Source organism: Neovison vison, chromosome 12 (assembly GCF_020171115.1).
Source record: "Neovison vison isolate M4711 chromosome 12, ASM_NN_V1, whole genome shotgun sequence".
NCBI classification, from domain to species: Eukaryota; Metazoa; Chordata; class Mammalia; order Carnivora; family Mustelidae; genus Neogale; species Neogale vison.
The window spans coordinates 80,563,801-80,589,080 of record NC_058102.1 but is presented as its reverse complement, the minus strand read 5'-3'; the positions used below and the strand labels follow the sequence as shown (position 1 = coordinate 80,589,080).

The following is a 25,280-nucleotide window of genomic DNA, read 5'->3' as shown; positions in this document are numbered from 1 at the left end:
CGCAGGCTGATGACGCGCCTCGGCCGGCGGAGGAGCTGCCACTTCCTGGAGGCCCCGGCCGGGGCCGCTCTCAGCATTTAGCGCCGGAGCCGGGAGCCCGCGGCCGCCGCCATGTCCCATCAGACCGGCATCCAAGGTAACGGCCTCCGGAGCGGCGCGCGGGGAAGGGGCTCCCGGGAGGCCCGGGGTGAGCCGGGCGGGCTGCGGGACTAGCAGGGCTGGAGTCGGGCCCGGGGGAAGGGAGCCGATCTCGCGGGCGGGCGGGCCTCTGCGCCTCTCCGAGCTTTCTGGTCCCGGGCGCTCCCGGCCTGCGTCCCTCCCAGCCCGGCCCGGCCGCCGCCACGTTACAGACTGACCCGAAATTTCGCAGAAGCGAAGGAAATTGGTTTCCGAGGAGGCCTGGGTGAAGGGGGCGTGCCTTCCACCGCCCCTGATGGTAGCCCAACTTTCCCTCTTTTTATCCGGCAGGGGAGACCTGGAACCGTGGAGCCGGCTGGGCTCTTGCTGCAGAGAGACGGGCGAATTTGCCTTTCACTCTGTGAAGGAGGTTGTTAAAGATTTTGATTAAAAAGCGAACGATCTTGGAATCTTTTTCATTTCCAGTGAAGGTGCTTCCCAGACTCTTCCGCATTTTCTTCCAAAGTGGAAACAGGAATTTGTGTTCTGAGAAATTCTGAGTACGGGGTGTTTTGATCTTTCTCTTACTTCCCCAGGGAACTGAAAAGTCTGGTCTTTGTGGCTCAGTCATCCCGTGAAGGCAGTTCAATGTGCAGTTATATCTGACCTCCATTATTTCCTGGTTTGAAAATGGGCAGTCTGGAAGCGCTCACCTCATCAGAATCAAATAATATATCCCGGGGTTACTCGCGATTACTTAACGAGTGCTAATATAAGCCCACGCTCTTCCTGTTAATAGACAACGAATCTTTTCCCCAGAAGAACATTTACTCATGTTCCTATGAGTCTTTGACCTCCCCACCGCTCTCCCTGCACACACAAACACAAACTACTCTCAAACCTAAAAACACTGTTTTGTTTGTCCGAGTTAGTTTGACATTTAAATATGTTGTTACTGATTTTCATGTTTGAGTCTTACAACGATCACTACTTAAATAGTGGTTCTTGCTCTCAGTGTACAACCCAAGAGGGAAATCAGAATGAAATTGAAGCTTTAATAGGCACAGGAGGGTTATTAAATATGTATTTGCTTAGTGAACTGTAGCTTTTTGAGAAATATGAGTTAGAAAAGTATTACCAGAAGTATAAGCTTGAATGTATTTTATTGACTTTTTCTTTAATCGGGATAAGATATCTGATACTTACTGTTGTTTTTAATGTGAAAATATAAAAATGAATTTCTTTATTATAATTTTGAAATTGGACTAGAAGAGAATGAAAGGTTTTCAACAATTTTCAACCAAGCAATAGTGGAGTTTTTTAAAATTGTAATTTGTTCATTATTGGATTTGAATAACTTTAATATTTCCCTTTTTTTTTTTTTTAAGATTTTATTTATTTATTTGACAGATCATAAGTAGAGAGGCAGGCAGAGAGGGAAGGGGAAGCAGGTTCTCTGCCGAGCAGGGAGCCAGATGCGGGACTCAATCCCAGGACCCTGAGATCATGACCTGAGCCGAAGGCAGAGGCTTTAACCCACTGAGCCACCCAGACACCCCTAACTTTAATACTTTAATTCCCAGTGTTATTTCTGCTTTGGAATTATCTAGCTAAAACAGAATTAATGTATTAATATACTTTTAAGCTATTTTAATTTGTTTCTTAACTATGTACAGTGTCCACTGTTAACATCTTCAAGTTTTACAGTTTAAATTACTGATAGTAATGGGATGCTATGCCCTCAAGATTTTTTTTATATTGCAATTCATTTCTCCTTATTTAAGTAGCATTGGAAAGTATTAATCCTAAGTATAAAACATGGGTTTACTTGTCTTTATCTTTTTCCACAGCAAGTGAAGATGTTAAAGAGATCTTTGCCAGAGCAAGAAATGGAAAATACAGACTTCTAAAAATATCTATTGAAAATGGTTAGTTACACATTTTTAAATACTGTTTGTCCTTAGATTATTGAATGTTATATTTTTAAATGCCTAAGACATTGTCAGTGATTGGAACTATTAATTAATGTGAAGCAAGTTCAGAGTTTGCCTTTAGATATGGTGGATCCTGTACATTTGGTCATGTCCCATCGGCCACTGCCTACCCTCTGAATTCTGTACTTGACAGGGAAACAGAAAGATGCTTTTTTGGTGTGACATCTTCCTCTTTTACTTTTTGTCACAGTTTCTGAACCACAATCCATTTCTAATGTTAATGCTTCCGTCTCTGGAATGGAAATCAGTAAACAGGTGATTCTCTCCCCATCTGCCCAAAAACATTACTTTAGAATTGTAACTCAGTAAAGTTAGTTTTGAAGTAGAAGCAAAGGATTTCAAACTTCTGTCTTTTCCACTTGATTGCAGTTTGTGGTGAAGAAATGATTCCCCCTTTCTTGTTTTTGGGACAAAGTTCTAGGAATGTAACAAACCATAAATTGATCCTTTCAAAATCAATCGGTACCAGGGAAATTGGGTGGGAGAATCTTCTAATTTGGCTATATTTGAATTTGGACAATTAATATTCTCACAAATGAGTATCTTATTATATTCCACTGGTCTAATTTCTTAAATACCTGGAAATAATTTTGCTTTGGAAGAATAACTTGTTCTTTTACAAACTGGAAGTAAACTTAATTTGCTTTTCATTTTCTACTTATATGTTAAAAATACCAGAGTAGTTTGAAAAAGATGCAGTTGTTGTAAATACATATTACCACACTTAATAGGAGTAAACATATACTGTAAAGCAGCTTATTTTAGGAATATTGAACTAAATTTTAAAAGCCATCACTTCCTAACTGACTAGATAAGTGACTAAAATGGAAAGGTTTGTCTAACTAGGATCACTACAGAAGGAAAATCATATTCTTTCCTAAATCATTTTCTGATCTTTTTGTTTTGAGGAAAATTTTTAAATAAGGAAATTATAAAGAATAAATAAAACAACAAATACTTCCATCTCCTCTTAATAACTGCTAATGTTTTAGCATATTTGCTTCAGCTTTTTTTAGACTTAATATTTTTGTGATATAAGGGCGTCCCATTTAAACCGTTTCACTTCCTGACCTCCTCTTCCTGAGGCAACTATATTAGGAATTTTCATATTTCTGCACTTATTATATGTATCCCTAGATAGTGCTGTTTTGAGTTTTTAAGTTCATGTAAACTGATGTCTTATTCTGTGTCTTTTTTTCTGTAAACATTATTTTTGTAATTAGTTTTGACAGTTCACTATTTTTTTTAAAAGATTTTATTTATTTATTTGACAGAGAGAAATCACAAGTAGGCAGAGAGGCAGGCAGAGAGAGAGGAGGAAGCAGGCTCCCCGCTGAGCAGAGAGCCCGATGCAGGACTCGATCCCAGGACCCTGAGATCATGACCTGAGCCGAAGGCAGCAGCTTAATCTACTGAGCCACCAAGGCGCCCCAACAATTCACTATTTTTAAGTTTGAATTCATAATATATAATATAATAAGATATAATTCATCACATATTCTGTCATCATTCTCTTAGTGATGAACACTTTGGCTACTTGCAGCTTCTACTGTTCTCACATAATGCAGTGAACGTACGTGCAAAAGATTTTCTATGCAGAGAACATTCACAGTTTTACTTGATTCTGCCAAATGGCTGCACCAATTTATGCTTCTGGACAAAATGTTTTATTTGTAGCTTCATGGCCAAGTAAGCACTAAACATGGTTTTAATATTTCTTATTGCACAGTTCAGTTTTTCAGGAATTCTACCTTTGAACAATAACACATAATACATATTTTGTTGATAACTTATAGCATAAACATTTTGGAAGATAGACTATAATCACCTATTCTTCAACTGTCCAACTCAACTATTTTTAAATATGAATAAAATTTTATCATTTGTTTCTTGTGTTTTTTAACATTTTAACCATGCTAGTCATAAAATTTTCCTGTTTTTTTTTTCCTTTAAGATTTTATTTATTTATTTGAAAGAGCAAGAGATCACAAGTCGGGGGTGGGGGTGGGGGTGGAGAGAGGGGCAGAAGGAGAAGCTGACTTCTCACTGAGCAGGGAGGCTGGTGCAATGCCCAGGAACCTGGGATCACAACCTGGCAGCCGTTGTCACACTCCAGGCAGCCGCTTAACTGTCTGAGCCATCCAGGTGCCCCCTACTTTAATTCCTTGATGTGAATAATAGTAATAGGAGATAACTGTATTATTAGTTTATTCTTTTCTTCATTACCATTTGGCATTTAAAACATTTCATGTATCTTTTAAAAATTGTTCTTCATAGAAAAACTTGTGATTGGATCATGTAGTCAGCCCTCAGATTCCTGGGATAAGGATTATGATTCCTTTGTTTTACCCCTACTGGAGGACAAACAGCCGTGCTATATATTATTCAGGTTAGATTCTCAGAATGCCCAGGGATATGAATGGATATTCATTGCCTGGTCTCCAGATCATTCTCATGTAAGTAATTTTTTTTGTAACTTGTTTAATATTAAATGCTAGAATTTTTTTTTTTTCCTGAAATATTCCTAGGCCAAGAGAAAGTTATGAAGCAATAGTTATTTCCCATAGAAGGGAATGATCATGAAGAAAAGCCTTCTATTGGTAATGTGGAATCAGGAGTAATGTACTTAGATTCAGAATTCTTGCCCTTCAAATGAATAGAATTATTACTGATTTTAAATTTAAATATCTTTAGCAATTATATATAAATGACTGTGCTCTGACATTAATACTTTGAATACTTCTGAGACCTAATTGAATATTATAGTAAATATTCTTAATAGCTACCATTCAAATGATAGGCATACACGCAAATACTTCTTTTAAGAAAGTTTAGCAGACTGATTCAGACTACTGGATTTCACGATTCAGTATTATAAAAATACTTCTATTGGTTGGCAGTTAGTTACCTTTAATAGTTTTCAACAGTTGCTATTAGATTCTTTAATAATAGTTTATTTAGTAGTAGTTCTTTAATAATAGTTTATTTAGTAGTAGTTTTCATCTTTGTGTTCCTCATAGAATGGTATATGCCATACATGTGCCATGAACATTTGATTCTTAAACAGCTTAATTAGTAACATCTGATCTAGATTTGCAAGATCAGATTTTACTACTTAAGCTGTTTAAGAATGTAAAGTGTTAGTATCCAGGTTACTTCAAGTGATGTTTTGTTCCTCATATTATAAAGTAGTATTTTAAGTAGGTTTTTTTTTTAATTCTTGAACTCATTGTATACTTTGAGAAGTGAGTAATTTTTAAAAATTTATTTTCCCACTTTTTGTAAAATACAACCTATTATAAATTGAAATCTACCTTAATAGATGAAGTTTTATGATGGCTATTTATACACATATACTTCAGCGTATTATGGCCCATGGGCTTCAGCTTTACCACAGTTTGTTTATTGTGCTTGAATATTTTAATACCTTTAGAAAGTACTTTCTCTTGTAGAAATAGTTTTCATCTATAAACTGCTAAGTAAACTTTCACAACTTACTAGGTTCGTCAGAAAATGTTGTATGCAGCAACAAGAGCAACTCTGAAAAAGGAGTTTGGAGGTGGCCACATTAAAGATGAAGTATTTGGAACAGTAAAGGTACAAAACTTATATTTTTATATATGTGGACTCTACATGTTGCAATTAAATGAATATAAGAATTCCTAGGAATGGGTAATTGATAGGAAATCAGACTAATGAATCTTTAAACATAAAAAGAATATCATATGTCTTTCATATGATAAGCAAGTTGACTAAAACATGTACTATCCTTTTAAAATAGGTTGGAATATCTTTTGTTAGTCTTTAGGAACTACACTATTACCTTAGAGACCATCTAGTTTAACCATTTAGTTCAACCTTTTCATTTTAAGGATAGGGAAATAGGCTCAGAACAGTGAGAGACTCCTTGAAAGAGATGGTAATTTTTAGATATTTTTGACATTTATTAGTTAAATTATGATTAAGAATTTGTTGCAAATTTATATGGTGGGGTATCTGGGTGGTTCAGGTCATGATCCCAGGGTCCTGGGATCAAGCCCCACCTCAGCTCCCTGTTCAGTGTGGACTCTGCTTCTCTCTCTCCCTTTGCTGCTTTCAAATCCCAAAATTTCAATGAAAAAGTAGACTTTTTTAGAATATTTTATTCTTTTAAATAAGAGCTACAATCAGGGGCGCCTGGGTGGCTCAGTGGGTTAAAGCCTCTGCCTTCGGCTCAGGGCATGATCCCAGGGTCCTGGGATCAAGCCCCACATCGGGCTCTCTGCTCCGCAGGGAGCCTGCTTCCTCCTCTCTTTCTGCCTGCCTCTCTGCCTACTTGTGATCTATGTCTGTCAAATAAATAAAATCTTTGAAAAAAAAAAAAAAAACCTTTAAAAAAAAAAGAGCTACCATCATTTTCTATGAGTAACTATAGAGAAATTATATAAATTATTATAATAAAGAATTCAGAATCTGAATGTGTTGATTATTGAATACTTACGAGGCAGATTTCCCCAGAATGTTAATTATAATTGTCCTGTAGACTTGAACATGACCAAGTTCATCATGTGACTGGCATCATCACCAACACACTCATACCCATTTAATAGTTAGAAAACTTTAGGAAATGAGTAAATACTCCCCCTTAAGATTTTTTGAAGCCTATACAATAGAGAATTTTTGAAAAATAAGAAATAGTAAAATTCTTGATACTATTTTTTAATCAAAATATTTTCTGGGGTGCCTGGGTGGCTCAGTCATTAAGCATCTGCCTTCAGCTGGGGTCATAATCCCTGGGTATTGGGATCAAGCCCCACAGCTGGCTCCCTGCTCAAGTGGGAAGCCTGCTTCCTCTCCCATTCTCCCTGCTTGTGTTCCCTCTCTCACTGTCTCTCTCTGTGTCAAAAAAATAAATAAAATCTTCAAGAAAATTTTTTTTCTGTTAAATTAATAATTTTGTTTTTCCTAGAGTGACTTCATGGAGATTTTCTAGGGAATAACTAGTAACGATAACTAGTAACAATCCATTCTAGGGAATAACTAGTAACAATCCATTTCTGTTTACAGGAAGATGTATCATTAAATGGTTATAAAAAGTACTTGGTGTCACAGTCTTCTCCTGCCCCCTTGACTGCAGCTGAGGAAGAATTACGGCAGATTAAAATTAATGAGGTAAATTACAGTTTTGATATTCTTGCAAGATTTTAAGTGTTTGAAAAGATACTTTTAATTAATAGATGTAGAGGTAACTAGAGAAGTAAGTCTGGTAGCTTGCATTTATTCTGTATAGTTTAGAGACAAGACTGTGTGCTAAGTGTATTTTCAGGAAAAAAGTTAAGGTAACTAGAGAAGTAAGTCTGGTAGCTTGCATTTTTTCTGTATAGTTTAGAGACAAGACTATGTGCTCAGTGTATTTTCAGGAAAAAAGTTAAAAGTAAATATTAAAATTTGTATGAATTTCACAAGTATCTTTCTCCTATATTTGTGTGTTATCAGAATAGTTAATCTTCCTGTTGAAGTACAACTTTTTTTAACTTTGTACTTCAAATACTAAATAAATGGGGAAAATGTGTGTTACCCATTTAGGGCAAAAAATTCTATCTAATGAAGTTGCTGAAGCAGGTTTGTTCTGTTATATTCTATTGTTTTATCATCTTATTTTGTTTGGTGACTAAAGAGAGTAAAATGTAAATCCTATGAGATACTTAGTATTTCCAGAAGCTCTATAAATGAACTTCAATGGACACTACATGGATACGTATGTATATATGGGATATGGTTTTTTGAGTACTTGTTTAGCTCAGTTACATTAGAGTCAATAAATTTCATCCATATTATAGTTTATCATATTTCTAATGTGTTTACTGCAGCTCTTCTAGTTACAAGTTAGAATAACTACTATATTTTTACTGAGATTTTCTAGGAAAGAACAAGTAGCAGAAACCACTATTCCCTAGTCTGAGTAACCAACTAGTAGGAATCAGTCTGGAAAGTGATTGAATATTATTTAATATTAACCTGATAGCAAGGATCTATCTTTATATTATTTTAACTCAAGTTATTTGAGTAAAGATTTTTATGTGATTTTTTTTTTAAGTTTGATAGTTTGTTTTATTCCTTGCAATCAGAACCCAGAGGATCGTATTGGGGTATGCATTTGCATATGTTTTATGATGTTTTCATTATCCAGTATCATTTATGCTGTTAAATCTCCATTCATTTTTTTTTTTTAAAGTAAAATTTCTATTTGACTTTCTGTTGCAACACTGCAAATGAGACCCTATACTAGCTATCATTTGAGTATACAAGTCTTAAAACATGTGCATTGAAAGCTTTCTTGAAGTACTCTTCTAGTAATGAAAGCTCAAAGTCTGGAACTTCTGCAGTAGTATAATTTGTTGAGCTGTGTTGTGTCTTTGTATACTGTTCGTACTCCTTTCGATTCAATGCATGGTGTTTGTGTTGCATTTTGTCTAACAGAACAAAGTAAAGTTTGGTACATATTGTATAGATACTACACTGTTCATAAATTTTATCAAGTAAAATTTTGTAATTAAAGGTGTAATCTAAGGACACTTGCAGGAACTTACATATTTCATTGCAAATGTGCCAAACCAAACATAGAAACAACCTCCCCTCAAAGCCCCACTAACACTGCATACTCACTCAAGTGTTCACTCCCAACATTTCATAAAGATGTGTCATGCACTTTGCATGTTAACAGAATGCTAGCAGATAGGAACAAACGTGAAAAATTACTTGGCTTTTTAGGTTCATAGTATTTTAAGTGTTAATTTTACTTACATTAAAATGGATAGAATGGAATGGCACTTGATAGAGACTGGGTTTTCTTATCTTTGCTGTATGACACTGCTAAATGCTAAAACTTCATTAAATTTAAATCTGTCATACTTAGGTACAGACTGACGTGGGTGTGGACACTAAGCATCAGACACTACAAGGAGTAGCATTTCCTATTTCTCGAGAAGCTTTTCAGGCTTTGGAACAATTAAGTAACAGACAGCTCAACTATGTGCAATTGGTAAGAGATACGTGGTGATTATTATGAAATGGCTGCTGTTGCTGGTGACTCATGGCTTATACAGGGTTTATTTTTAATGGATTTAAAATTGTGTCCTGATTTTTTAAATTAATTTTCTTAAAACTAAGCGACAATGTGTTCATTATGAAAAGTCAATCCTATGTAAGTTTCCCTTTGTCTCCTAGGTTTTTTTTTAATTATAAATTTGAAATTGCTGTGTATCTGTTTTAATGAATGTATTTCTTATTGACAGGAAATAGATATAAAAAATGAGATTATAATTTTGGCCAACACAACAAATACAGAACTAAAAGATTTGCCAAAGAGGATTCCCAAGGATTCAGCACGTTACCATTTCTTCCTGTATAAACATTCCCATGAAGGCGACTATTTGGAGTCCATAGGTATATAATATATTGTCTTACCATGTTTTTTTCAGTTGGCTTACTGATTTTTTAGCACTGTATTATCACTTCTTGCTCAGAGGACTTACAGTTCTGTGAGGCTTAGTATTTGCTTTAATTGATTTATTGCTAATTGTATTTACTCTTTTAACTTACAGTTTTTATTTATTCGATGCCTGGATACACATGCAGTATAAGAGAACGGATGCTGTATTCTAGCTGCAAGAGCCCTCTGCTAGAAATTGTAGAAAGACAACTACAAATGGATGTCATTAGAAAGGTAAAATTCCCTATTTTTAAATTACCTATTTTTAAATTTTTAAATTTTCTGTGTGTTTTTAAAATTTGATCTTTATTGTCTTTTCCATGTAGTTTGTGATGTATTATGATTTATTAATGAATGTATTTTTTTCCTTGTTCTCATCATAAATCGTTAGGGTCTTCTCTAAGTGCATGAGGGTGATCTGTTATTTCTCCAGTGTCCTTATAGGTCTGTACTCTCTAATATGTAGCCATAAGCAACTATGGCTACTTAAATTTAAATTAAAATTAAGTAAAATTTAAAATTCAGTTTCTTAATCACAGTAGCCACATTTTAGGTGTTCATTAGCTACTTGTGGCTAGTGGCTACTGTCTGTATTGGACAGTGCAGAATTTAGAGAACATTTCCATATTGCAGCAAGTTCTGTTGGACAGTGCTGCTAGTGCTACATACTTGTGATTGTCTCAACAGTTGCTATGAATAAGGAACTGCAGTCTCCATTTATAACTGAATCATGGATGGTTGAGAATCTAGTTGTTGAGAAAGGAGGGAATGGGCTTAAACATTTGAATTTGGGGAGCTATGCTACCGATTTTATTAAATTTATTTTCTTAAATGCAAATGAGGCATGGGGAAAGATACAGTTTATTCTTGAGCCTTCAGCTCATTAAAACACAGGTCCCTAAAACGACCAATATATTAGGTACTGAACCCTTCAAGCTTTTTAAGTTTAAGGTTAGCAAGGATTGGCTGACTTTTTCTACTAGAAGACCTGATAGAAATTATTCTAGGCTTCACCATGCCACATATGGTCTTTGTTACATATTCTTGTTTATTTTATTATTTTATGTTTATATCCCTTTAAAAATGTAAAACACACTCTAAATTCAGGCCAAATTTGGCCCTGTTTCGAGTGATTTCAAGTGACTTAAGTAACAAAGGGGCCGATGAGTAAGGTTTCTTGAATATGTATACTGTACCAAAGCAGAACAACCTGAGAATATAGTGGTTGCTTCTTATACATTAGTTAAATAGGAGAAGAAAGAGGGAACCAATTAGCAAATTATTATTGCTGATTATGTATTCAGCTAGTGCACCCCCCCAAAGGTGAAAGTGAAACTATTTACATATGGTCCTTGATACACTCTTCTCTTGCTAGAATGGGTATTATGTATTTATTTGTGAGCTTTCACACCTGAAAACTGGCTCCTTGCTTGTATTCAGTTTTGAATGTTGTCTTTTTCATATAGGATCACACCTGACTGATTCCATCTCTTACAGATCGAAATAGACAATGGGGATGAGTTGACAGCTGACTTCCTTTATGAAGAAGTGCACCCAAAGCAGCATGCACATAAGCAGAGTTTTGCTAAACCGAAAGGTCCCGCAGGAAAAAGAGGAATTCGAAGACTTATTAGGGGTCCCGCTGAAAGTGAAGCCACTGCTGATTAAAATCATTATATTAAGCATTACAACACTAGTTTTTTAAAAGTTCAGCTTTTAGTACGGGAGAACTGAAATCATTCCATGTTGATACATAGTAGGGAAAAAATTGTACTTTTTGAAAAATAGCACTTTTCACTTCTGTGTGTTTTTAAAATTAAGGTTATAGAAGACTCATGATTTCTATTTTTGAGTTAATGCTAGAAAAGGGTTCGACATAGTGATGTTTAATTTTGTCACAATGTTTTCACAGAGTAATAATGATTCCATACTTTACACATTTCTTAAAATTTTATACAGTTGGGCCAATTCCAGAAAGTCTAACGACTCAAAGTAAGATACACTCCTTCCTACTATTTAGTGAGACATCAAGTTTTTTTCTTGAAGGGAGAAAGACCTTAAAATATTCATACAACTTAATGAATATGTTAAGGACCAGGTTAGATTATTTTCTCAGCTGAGAACTTAATGTGCCTAGGTAAAGATGAGAAGTTGCTGACTCTGAGAAGAAGTTCTTAGCTCTCAGGTGATGGGATCATGTCTGCAACTTTTAGAATCAGTGCTTTATTGCAGCAGTCTTTTCTATTTGACTTTTTTGTTTTTTTTAACTGGCTTTAGAATTTCAGAAGATCACTTCATTCTGAATCCTTAAAGGTACCAGATACTTTCTATACTGCAGGATTTCTGATGACACTGAAAGACATTTAAACAGCTTTAGTAAATTCTCTTTCTAGTGCTTTGAAGTTTTCTTTTCAGAAGTAAGTCATTTCATTATAAGTAGTTTGAGGCTAAATACGTACGTTCAGATTGAATATTAAATTAACATCATTAAAAAGAAAACAAAACTAAGGTCAACAATGTTGAAAAGCCTTAAACATCAAGATTGATTTTTCTGCAGAATCCCAGAACTGAATATTAATAGGCAAATTGTGTTCTTTATTATTTTTGAGGAAATACTCAGATTTAATAAAATTGTCTGAAAGTCCTAATACTTACAAGCCTAATATAAATTAAATACTTAAGAAACTTTTTTTCAATTTATATCTTTATTTCAAAACACATTTAACTGTTTAAAGCTTTGCATTTTCAGTTACAACCTACATAAATTGTGAGCCTTTTTTTTTTTTTTTTTTTTTTTGGATACTTGAAATAGGGAAGAAGATAGAACACTTTGTCATGTTAAATCTGATAAACCTGCTGCAAGAGCCATAACTTTGAGAGTTTTCTAAATGAACTGTGGGGATCCAGGATTTAGAATTTCTTGATCTAAAAACTTTATGCTGCATAAAACATTAGAAATGCACATTTCATAGTATAAAATATGAAACACATTTTTATACCTTATTATCTAAGGTACTATATGCACCTTTCAAAAATTCAATGTGTGTTCAAGTAAAGCATATTAGAATAATGGGTTGACAGGATTTTTTTTTCTAGAGTTAAGAGTATTTGTGTGGGGTTTTGTTTGTTTACAAATAATCAGACTATAATATTTAAACATGCAAAGTAATTGGCAGTAATGTTGCACTCGTTTACTAAAGATACACTTTAAGCCGTTCCATGGTTGCCCACATAGACACACATACACACAAATTACTGCAATGAGAATCCTAGAGCTGTGTTGCAGACAATAGCTGAAGCCTGTATTTTCAATCTGAAAGAATGTAAAACCTGTCATGAAGGTATAAAATAATTTGGTGGCGAATGTTTTTCTGTACCATTCATGTGCAATTATAGTCTAAATTCTACTACACTACATGAAAGTAAATGGACATTCCAGAATATAGATGTGATTATATAGTCTTAAAACTAATTATTATTAAACCAAGATTGCTGAAAATCAGTGATGCATTTGTTATAGAGTATAACTCATTGTTTACAATATGTTTTAGGTGACATCATCATAACAATAGAAGGTGATCAAAGTATTCCAGGTAAATTTATATAGCAGTGAAGAATTACATGCCTTCTGTGGACATTTTATAAGTGCATTTTATATTGCAATAAATTTTTTTCTCTTTAAATTGTGTTTTAAGTTGTTTTCTAGCATAAGGTTTTTTGAATGTTTGGATAATTCTGCATAATGCAATATCTGGTAATGGGCTAGAAATCTCATTGTTGTATGCATTTGCTAATTCCCCTATCTAAATCAAGGATTTTAAACATTTTGCAACCTAGGCAAGTTGTGCTTCATTTAGATTAGAACTTCCCTACTGCTGCAGCAATAATGAAAATGCCATGAGTTCTACTGTTACTGCGATAAAAGCCCCCCCTGTACAATAGGATTACCAACATACTTGAGGCTGTACTCTTCAGATATTTGCCACTCATCCGACAGATACTGAATGCACTCTCATGTAGGATTCACTACCAGACTGATCTTTTGCTAAGCCTAAATTACAAAAGATGGGGAGTAGTCCTTGAAAGTGCTTATTTTAGAAACTTAACTAGAGTTAGAAGTTCTTTAAATTACTTTTATTCAGAACTATAATGTGCCTGAGACACATATTGTAGTTTGGTATATATCCTTTGCATACGTGGCCATAGATTATGAGTTTCTTTTTTATTTTTTTTTTAATTTTTTTTAAGATTTTATTTATTTGACACAGAGATCACAAGTAGGCAGAGAGGCAGGCGGGTTGGGGGGAAGCAGGCTCCCCGCTGAGCAGAGCCGGATGCCCGGCTTGATTCCAGGACCCTGAGATCATGACCTAAGAGGAAGGCAGAGGCTTTACCCACTGAGCCACCCAGGCGCACAGAGAGGTTCTTTTTAATAAAAAGTACAGGCTCTGGGGCTTTATATACAGGGATTTTGATAAAATAATGGACCCTATTTTGTCATTTATTTCATAAATGAGTCATGTGTTGCCATGACTGGGTACAGCTTGCCTTATGATACCAATTTATTTTTCCCCATTCAGTCAACAAACTTCCTTAGTACTATGTGCTGGTATACAGTAATCAATAGAGGTAACATCTCATACAGAATAAAATCTAGTTCTTCACTGTTGGTTGCCCATTCTGCATGACGTGGTTCACTGCTCTCTCCACCTCGGTCCGCTGGCTCCAGTTCATCACCTGTCTGCTGTACCTCTGACAGGCCGGGAACGCTGCAGCCTCAGGTGCACTGAATGTACTGTCCCCTCACTGGATCACTAATCCGGGATCTGCATGTGGTTCCTACTTCACTCAGGTCTCTACTCAAGTGTCATCTCCTTAGAGAAGTCTTCCCTGCCATCCAAATCAGATTGTACGCCCTGTCCTCACCTTAATCCTGTCTTACTTTTCCTCAAAGCACTCAGGAGTTCCTGATCCATGCATAGTTTGTCTCCTCCACTGAAATACAAGCTCAAAGGGGGAAGGGACTTGGTTTTATTCACTGTAGCACCCTCAGCATACATAGCTGAGAACAGTGTCTAAGACAGTGGATACTTTATTTGTGGAATAAATAAAAGGAGAGATTCTACCTTTCCTGGGACAGTGGGGAAAGGAGCGCATCCTAGCAGTGGTGGGGGTAGCCCAAAGGCTCTGGTTTTTTCAGCACTGCATTCTGGCCAAAGCAAGCATCACCGACGCTAAGAGAGCCTCTCGTCCTCTGCACCCTGGTTTCTGCCACAAGAGACTAGTAGCAACTCATTGCAGAGCAGCAAGTAAGAAACTTGCCCCCACCCCACTGGTGGTCTCTATTCAGCAGACTGCTCTAGAAAGGCCAAGACCAGCCTCTCTTCAACTGCCTGTGCTGCTCTACCACCATCAGCATTTGCTAGGATTCAGTCAGGCTGTGGTTCCTGGACGCTTAATGGGAAGAGGCAAGCTATGAATGCAGGTTAAATTATTTCTTAGTTTCCAATACCAAGCTATATGGATTAAACAACATGGGTCACATCTTTGTGTGCATGTGTGTGTGATGCCACTTACTGGCTAAAGGACTGAATTGGTTATGTATTCTGCCATACCATAAACTATCCCCAATATTCAGTGGTTTAAATCAACAGCAATCATTTTCCACAAGTCCACAGTTGGTTGACCTCTCATGTTCTCATATATCTGGGGTCATGGCAGTGGCAGTGTTGTGAGAGAGGGTAATATCAAGGACTCTCAAGGCACAGGCTAGGAGCTACATCCTGAGTAAAGCAAGTTACAAGTCCATCCTAGATCTAAGAGTTTGGGAAATAAACTACCTCCTGATGAGAAAAATTGCAAAGCCAAATTGCAAAGGGCATGCATGTAAGGAAGAATTGACAATTGCAATTTAATACAATGAACATTAGGAAGATGTTACTTAACATTTGGGGGTATCAATTTCCTCAATAAAAAGATAATAAATAATGTTTTGACTACCTTGTGAGTACTCTGATGCCTTTAAGCAGAATTTTTCCCCTAGTTTTCCTCAGAAGGAGATTTGATCTGAATTATCCCTTAACATAAACTAGGGGGAAAATTTGGCTTGAAGGCGTCGGAGTACTCACAAAGTAGGCAAGAGATATAGATCAAGATCTAGGAAAGATAGAAATCCAAAAAGATGTACCCAGTATCTGGAGGTTGCTATTTCTCTGGGGGTAATTGCCATTTCTGGAAGGAGCTATAAATAGGCCTGTACATGTAGTGAACATCTTTTTGTGTGCTTATTGACCATTTGCACATATTGAAGAAACTTCTATGCAGCACATTTACTCCTTTTTCAATTGAGTTACTTTTTTAAAATTGAGTTGTAGGAGTGCTTTCTATGTTCTGGGTAAACAGATTCTTACTACATACATAACTTTCAAATACAACATTCTTTTTTTTCCCCCCAAATACACCATTCTATGGATTGTCTTTTCACTTCCTTCATAAAACTTCTAGACCTTCTTGTATCTTTTTTTTTTAAGATTTTATTTATTTATTTGACAGACAGAGATCACAAGTAGGCAGAGAGGCAGGCAGAGAGAGAGAGAGGAGGAAGCAGGCTCCCCACTGAGCAGAGAGCCCAATGTGGGGCTCAATCCCAGGACCCTGGTATTATGACCTGAGCCGAAGGCAGAGGCTTTAACCCACTGAGCCGCCCAGGTGCCCCTATTCCATTCATTTTTGAGTTAATTTTGGTATATGATGTGAGGTAGGGGTCCAGCTTCACTCTTTTGCTTGTAGGTGTTCAGGTGTCCCAGCACTATCTGTTAAAATGACGGTTTTTTCTTCCTTTGAATGGTCTTTGCAAATCAATTGACCATATATGTAAGAGTTAATTTCTCAATTATTTGTCTTTATGCCAGTAACACATTGTCTTGATTACTGGCTAAATGTCTTGATTACTGTAGTATTATAGTAAGTTTTGAATTCAGGAAGTATCAGTCCTCTTTTTTAATCTTTTTTGATCTTCTTTTTTAAAGATTATTTTGGCTTTCTCTTTTTTTTTACATTTCCAAGTGAATTTTAGGATCAACTTGTCCTTTGCTGCAAAGAAACAAGCTGAGATCTTGCTAAGGATTGTAATGAATCTGTAAATCATTTAGAAAATATCGCAATCTTAACATTAATGCTTACAATCCATAAACATAGATAGTCTTTCCATTTGTCTTTAATTTCCTTCAACAATGATTTGTAGAGTTTAGTGTACAATCTTATACTTCTTTGATTAATTTACTCCTAAGTATTTTATTTTTTATGTTATCATAAGTGAAATTGTCTTCAGATTGCTCATTGCTAATGTATAGAAATACAACTCATCTTCATGTGTTGATATTGTATACTGCAACTGTGCTAAATTTGTTTATTAGCTCTAATAGGTTTTTTTTTTCTCCTCTGCACATGTGGATTCCTTAGAGTTTTCCATCAATGAGACATGTCATCAGCAAATAGGTAGTTTTACTTTCTTTTCAGACTGGATTCCTTTCTTTCCTTCTCTTCCTTTCCCTTCTTTCCCCTCTTTTCCCTCCCTCCTTTCTTTTCTCTTCCCCTTCAATCCTCCTCCTCTCCCTTCCCCGACTTCTTCTTTTGTTTTGTGTGATAGTCCAGCTAAAACCTCCAGTACCACATTGAACAGAAAGGGCAAGTGTGGATATCCTTGTTGTGTTCCTGATCTTAGAGGAAAAGCTTCCAGTTTTTCACCATTAAGTATGATTCTGTTTCTGTTTTTTTTTTTTAATAGATGTGCTTTATCAGATTGAGGATGTTACCATCTATTCTTTATTTGTGAGTGAATTTATCATGAAAGAATACTGAATGTTGTGAAATGCTTTTTCTGCATCTATTGATAAGATCAGTCATGTGGTTTTTGTCTTATTCTATTTAAATGGTGTAGTAGTTACTGATTTTTAGATGTTGAACCAACCTTGCCTTCCCAGGATAAATTCTACTTGGTTTTGGTATGTAATCGTTTTTATATGGATTTTTCTACTTACACATGGCACTGCTTTTGCTGCATTCCATAAGTTTTATTTTGTGTGTGTTTTTAGACACACAGAGAGAGAAAGTACGCTGTGGGGGGTGGGCAGAGATAAAGGGAGCGAGAGAATCCTAAGTAGGTTCCATGCCCCGTGTGGAGCCCAACACAGAGCTTGATCTCACAATCCTGATATCATGATCTAAGCTGAAATTGAGAGTTAGATGCCCAACCAACTAAGCCAGCCAGGTGCCCCTGTTGTGTGATTTTCATTCATCTCAAAACATTTTATAATTTGTCTTGTGATTTCTTCTTGACTTATCAGATATTTAGGAATGTGTTGTTTAATGTATACATATTTGTGAATTTACCAAATTTCCTTGTTATTAATTTCTAATTTAATTCTTCTGTGGCTGGAGTATAAGCTTTATATAATTTCAGTCCCTTGAAATTTATTGAGACTTGTCCTATTTACTGGAACTGGTAAATGTTATTTTATTTGGTAAGTGGGTCTTTGCAACTGTGACTAAAGTAGGGATTTTGAGATCAGAAAATTATCCTGGATTATCTATGAGGGCCCTAAATACAATAACATGTATCCTTATAAGGAGAGGCAGAAAAACTTTGACTACAAAATTAAGAACAGAAGCTAATGTTAAGATGGAGGCAGAGATTGAAGTGATAATGCCACCAGCTAAAAATGTTGGCAACCCATCAATGCTGGAGCAAGAAACGGATTTTCCTCTAGAAATTTTGGAGGGGTTGCAGCCATTTCCACATCTTGATTTTGCTCAGCAATACTTATTTTGGACTTCTAACCACTAAAATTTTGAGGCAATTAATTTCTATTGTTTTAAGTCTTCAAGATTGTGTACTTTGTTATACCAGCCACAGGAAAATAATACCCTTCTTTTATGAAATAACATATGGTTTATCCTAGAGAATTATTCATGTGCAGCTTAGAAGAATGTATATCTTGCTTTTGTTGGGTGGAGTGTTCTATAGATCCTGTGAAGTCTATTTGATTTATAGTGCTATTCAAGTATTCTATTTCCTTTTCATCTTTCACCTAGTCGTTCTATCCATTAAGTTTGGCATTAAAGTCTTCAACAATTACTATTGAATTATTTATTTTCTTTCTCAATTGTGTCTGTTTTGCTTCATGTATTTTAAGATTCTGTTGTTAGGTGCATATCTGTTTATAATTGTTATATTTTCTTGATAGGTTGACTCTTTTAGCATTACAAAAAGAGGTTCTTTGTCTACAGTAAGAACTTTAGCCTCAAAATCTATATTGTCTGGTATTAGTAGAGTAACTCCAATGCTTTTTTCGTTACTGTTTTTATGGTACATCTTTTAAGTCCACTTACTTTCAACCTATTCACATCTTTACATATAAAGTGAGTCTTTTTTAGATAGAATACAGTTGGATCATGTATTTTTATTCATTTTCCAATGCTTCCATTTAGTTGGAATGTTTAATCCATTTACATTTAATGTAATTACTAAGAAGGTAGGAATTACATCTGTTATTTTGTTATTTATTTTTCTACAAGTCATCTTATTTTTGATAGTCATTTCCCCTATTACTGCCAATAGATATATTTTCATGTACTATTTTAATCTCCTTATCATTTCTTTTCCATATTTTTAGTTATTTTCTTACTGGTACCCTGGGAACTACAATTAACGTCTCATAAAAATCTAGTTTAAGTAATATCAACTTAATTTCAATAGTTTCTGTATAGGTCTGTACCCTGCCCCCTTCTTTGTGTCATTATTTTTTTTTAAAGATTTTTATTGATTTATTTGACAGAGAGAGATCACAAGCAGGCAGAGAGAGAGAGGAGAAAGCAGGCTCCCTGCTGAGCAGTGAGCCCGATGCGGGACTCGATCCCAGGATCCTGAGATCATGACCTGAGCCGAAGGCAGCGGCTTAACCCACTGAGCCACCCAGGCGCCCTCTTTGTGCCATTATTGTCATACAAATTACATCCTAACACACGGGATACCACCAACACAGATTTATAATTATTGATTTATGTACTTATTTTTTTAAAGATTTTATTTATTTATTTGACAGACAGAGATCACAAGTAGGCAGAGAAGCAGACAGAGAGAGAGGGGGAAGCAGACTCCCCACTGAGCAGAGAGCCCAAAGCGGGGCTCTATCCCAGGACCCAGAGATTATGGCAAAGGCAGAGGCTTAACCCACTGAGCCACCAAGGCACCCCTATACTTATCTTTTAAATAAGAGAGGAGAAAAAGAGTCACAAACAAAATATACATTTATGATGTCTTTTATATTTACCTATGTAATTGCATTTACTGGAAATTTTGTATTTCTTTCTACGGCTTTGAGTTACTCTTTAAGTGTCCCCTGGTAACAGCCACAAAGATTAGGGCACCAGACAGGATTTGAGCTCTTTTCTGGATGACACCAATTATTATAATACCATAGGACCAGGAACACAAGCTCCCCTGCCTCCAGAGCCAGGCAGTCCACAGGTGTATCCTGGGCAGCGGCCACAAAGATCAGGGCACCACACACATGTTAAAGCCCCCTTCTGGGGATACTGTTGCTCTAAAGCACAGAAAAGGGAGAGCATAAAGATGGTGCCCACCAGTTTCTGTCCCTGAAGAATGTTCCAGCTGGCTCCAAGATGTATTAAATTAGATATTTGCCCTTCAGGCCAGAGCTTTATTATAAGCAGGTGAGCCACCTTCACTTTAAGTCTGGGTAGGTAAAACTGGCTGCCTTTGAGCTGAGTTCTGGGTTAGGTGAGTCCAGATGCACAGGACTATAAAAGCTATCTTGCTAATTGCTACAATCTATGAGTCTGGGGATAAGACTTTTTTACGTCTAGGGATAAGACTTTTTTTCCCAAAGCTAGATGTTTCGGGGGCTCATCTCTAAGATGCAAGCCCTAAAAGGTTAGGTACATGATAGGGATTCAAACCCTTTGCTCTTTGTGGAGAAACTCTGGGTTTTGAGCTTTCTCCTGGTTGTGGATCTCTGTGCTGGGGTTGGGTGTTTAGTGAGATGTGTTCCCACCACTCCCACCTATTTTGACATGGCTTTCTTCATATTTGCCTGATGTGCAGTCATCATTCACGCAGCCTTTAGGTTTTTTAAAGAGGAAATTTTTCCATATTTAGCTACAGATTCAGCGTGTCTGTGGGAGGGTCCTATGCTGCCATCTTAAATCTGGTTTTCATGTTTGGCACCCTCGTTTTTGTAGTTGGCACCCAGGGGATGCCTCTTAATTGCCCAGCTCTGACTGAGCATGGGGTCTTGTGTCCTGGGTCCCAAGGAACTGTGGCAACTGGAGAGATAGTTCTTAGCAGGTTGCCATTCCCAGGACATTTGCACAGAAAGCAGACTGAGGCACACTCCCCAGTCTTTCTGTGAAGGAGGCCTCTGTTTATCCAGAACTTTAAGGGTCAGGAGTCAGGTTTATCACACACATAGTGAACTACAAAGCTGCTCTCAATGAACACTGGCTGTGAACACAATCTTGGTGTTTTCCTATTGTCTTGCTCCAGCTCACTACTATCTCCCAGAAAAGAAATTATTCCCTCATTTGGAGCCCCAGTATTTGTGACTGCTGCCCAGGGGATACTACCGGATTGCCTAAGCAGTGAATTTACACCTATAGTCCCATAACACAATATATATTTGCATACTTTTAAAAGCTGCAGCCCGAGGGCCTGGCCTCCAAATAGCCTGAATCTACATGCTGAGATGTTCCTCTTAGGGAAACTGACAAGTGTTGGCATATCATCAATTACTAGGAGCTTTTAAAAATATTATAGGCTGATTGATTGAATTAGCACAAAGTTTTGAGAGATGACAAAGAGTTGGGTCAGGGTTGAATGACAAAGTTAGGCTTAGACAAAGTTACACAAGTCCACTCCTTGACTGGGACAGATGGTTGTTTCATCTACTGTTAGAAATCAACAGAGATGGGGTGCCTGGGTGGTTCAGTGGGTTAACACTCTGCCTTTGGCTCAGGTCCCGATCTCATGGTCTGGGGATCAAGTCCCGCATACGGCTCTCTGCTCAGCAGGGAGCCTGCTTCTTCCCCATCTCTCTCTCTGCCTGCCTCTCTGCCTACTTGTGATCTCTCTCTGTCAAATAGGTAAATCAAATTAAAAAAAAAAAAAGGAAATCAACAGAGGGTTAAGCAAAATGAAGAAACAGGTGAATATGTTCAAAATAAAAGAAAAATAAAATCTAGAGAAAAAGAAAACTTAAAGAAATAGAGATAAGTAATTTGCCTCATAAAGAGTTCAAAGTAATAGTCATAACAATGCTTGCCAGACTGGGGAGTGGAGTGGATGAACACAGTGACAATTTCAACAAAGAGGTGGAAAATATAAGAAAGTACAAAACAGAAATCATAGAGCTGAATGATACAATTATTAAACTGAAAAATACACTAGAAGGATTAAATACTAGAATAGATGAAGCAGAAGAAAAGATGGGTCAACTCAAAAAGAAGGCAGTGGAACTCACGCAATCAGAGCAGCTAAAAGAAAAATTTTTTAAAAAAGGTGAAGATAAGGGGTGCCTGGGTGGCTCAGTGGGTTAAAGCCTCTGCCTTCAGCTCAGGTCATGATCCCAGGATCCTGGGATCGAGCCCCACATCGGGCTCTCTGCTCCACAGGGAGCCTGCTTCCTCCTCTCTCTCTCTGCCTGCTTCTCTGCCTACCTGTGATCTCTCTCTGTCAAATAAATGAACAAAATCTTTAAAAAAAAGTGAAGATAACTTAAGGGGCTTATAGGACAACATCAAACAGTCCATAATTTGCATTACAGAGGTCCTAGAAAGAGAAGAGAGAAAGGGGAAGAAATCTTGTTTGAAGAAGTAATGGCTGAAAACTTCCCTAACCTGGGAAAGGAAATAAACATCCAGATCCAGAAGCCCAGAAAATTCTAAATAAGATGAACCCAAAGAGACCCATACCAAGACACATTATAATTAAAATATCAAAATTTAAAGATAGAGAATGAATCTTAAAGCCAACAAGAGAAAACTTGTTACATACAAGGGAACACCTACAAGAGTATAGGCAGGTTTTCCAGCAGAGATTTTGCAGGCTAAAAGAGAGTGGCACAATATATTCAAAATGCTGGAAGAAAAAAAACCCCACAAACTTCCAACCAAGAATATTCTACCTGGAAAAGTTATCATTCAGAACTGAAGCAGAGAGAGAGTTTTTCAGATGAGCAAAAGTTAAAGGAGTTCATTACCACTAAATTGGAATTATAAGAAATGTTAAAGAAACTTTAAGCTGAAAAGAAAGTGCACTACTTAGGGGCACCTGGGTGGCTCATTCATTAAGCATCTGCCTTCAGCTCAGGTCATGATTTCAGGGTCCTGGGATGGAGCCCTGCATTGGGTTCCCTGCTCTGCAGGAAGCCTGCTTCTCCCTCTCCCACTCCCCCTGCTTGTGTTCCCTCTCTCGCTGTCTCTTTCTGTCAAATAAATAAATAAACTCTTAAAAAAAAAAAAAAAGGAAAGGGCACTAATTAGTAATAAGAAAACATGAAAAAATAAATCTCACTGGAAAGTTTTATATATAATAAAGGTAGTGGATTAATTACCACTTATAAACCTAGTATGAAGTTTAAAAGATAAAAGCAGTAAAAAATAACTATGATTGCAATAATTGAGGCACACAAGATAAAAAGACATAAAATGGAACACCAACAGATGTTGAAAACAAAAACAGAAAACCACAACAACAACAACAAAAAATAGAACCAGAAAACATTGGAGGATAGGGAGACTACAAAATGCAGAGCTTTAGAATAAGATCCAACTTAAGCTTTTTTCAATTTAAAATAGACTGTTTCAAGTTGTTATATGGAAGCCTCATTGTAACCACAAAGCAAAAACCTATAGTAAATACACAAAAGATAAAGAGAAAGGAAAATAAGTATACCACTAAAGAAAGTCATCAAACCACAAAAGAAAAACAAAAGAGCAAAGGAAGAAGAGAGGAATAGAGAGGAACTACAAAAGAAGACAATGAGCAATTAGCAAAGCGTCAATAAGTACACACTTATCAGTAATTAATTTAAGTGTAAATGAACTAAATTCTCCAATCATAAGTCACAGAGTGGCTGAGTGGATAAAAACAGAACAAAAACAAAAAAACAAGACCCATCTATATACTGCCTACAAGAAATCACTTTAGATTAAGGATGTATACAGAGTGAAAGTGAAGGGATGGCAAAACTTACTGCATGTCAGTGGAAGCCAAAAGAAAGCTGGGGTAGATCTACTTATATCAGATAAAATACACTTTAAAGCAAAAACTGTAATAAGAGATAAAGATGGATGTTATCTATGATAAAAGCAACAACCCAACAGGAGGCATTTGTAAATATTTATGCATCCAACATAGAAGCACCTAAAGACCTAAAGGGAGAAATAGACAGCAACACAAAAATAGTAAGGAATTTTAATACCCCATTTACATCAATGGATAGATCATCCAGACAGAAAATCAGTAAGAATACATCAGCCTTACATGACACATTATACTAGATTAATTTAACAGATTATATATATGTATATATATATATAAAACATTCTATCCAAAAGCATCATAGTACACATTCTTCTCAAGTGCATGTAGAACCTTTCTAAGATAGATTATATGTTAGGCCATAAAATAAGTCTTAATAAATTTAAGAGGACAGAAATCATATAAAGTATCTTTTCAAACCACAACAGTATGAAACTAGAAATTAATGACATGAAGAAAACTGAAAAATTCACAAATGTGTAGAAATTAAGCAACATGCCACTGAAAAATGAATGGGTCAAAGAAGAAATAAAAAGATAAAAAATATCTTGAGACAAAAGAAAATGGAAATATAACACAAAAATTTGTGAGATGCAGCAAAAACAGTTCTAGGAGAGAAGTTCATAGTATAAATGTCTATCTCAAGAAATAAGAAAAGTCTAATAAACAACTGAAATTTACACCTTAAGGAACCAGAAAGAGAAGAACCATGGACACTCAAAGTTAGTAGAAGAAAGGAAATAACAAAGATAAGAGCAGAAATAAATGAAATAAAGATTTAAAGAAGACCAGTGAAACTCAAATCTTGTTCTCTCAAAAGATAAATAAAATTGGCAACACTTTAGCCAGACACATAAGGAGAAAAAGGAGAGATAACTCAAATAAATAATACCAGATATAAGAGAGGAGATGTTACAACTGATTCCACAGAAATACAGAGAATCGTGAGACTACTATGAATAATATACACATACAAATTGGACAATTTAGAAGAAATGGCTACATTTCTGGAAGCATATAACCTACCAAGACCAATCATGATGAAATAGAAAATTTGAAGAGTAAGTTATTAGTAAGGAGATTGAACCAGTAATCAAAAGCCTTCTATGAAACAAAACTCCAGGAACAGATGGTTTCACTAATGAATTCTACCATACATTGAAAAAAAAATTAATACCAATCCCTCTCATACTCTTCCTAAAAATAGGAGGGAACTCTTCCAAACTCATGTTAGCATTACCCTGATACCAAAACCAGACAAGGATGCCACAGAAAAAGTACATTTCAGGTCAATAACCCTGATGAACAAGATATAAAAATCATCAATAAATACTAACAAACTGAATTCAATAATGCA

At 36.1% G+C, this 25,280-nt stretch overlaps 1 protein-coding gene across 1 annotated transcript; it reads left to right on the top strand.

Moving 5' to 3' along the window:
• Positions 1-26: 26 nt before the first annotated feature.
• On the top strand, positions 27-13,265 carry TWF1 (twinfilin actin binding protein 1). Its single transcript, XM_044226759.1, has 9 exons — positions 27-136; positions 1,968-2,045; positions 4,389-4,567; positions 5,613-5,708; positions 7,158-7,262; positions 9,007-9,132; positions 9,386-9,536; positions 9,695-9,816; positions 11,080-13,265. Exons 1-9 carry the CDS (start codon positions 112-114, stop codon positions 11,248-11,250), a joined length of 1,053 nt encoding a protein of 350 aa, XP_044082694.1. The 5' UTR covers positions 27-111; the 3' UTR covers positions 11,251-13,265.
• The last annotated feature ends 12,015 nt before the right edge of the window (positions 13,266-25,280 follow it).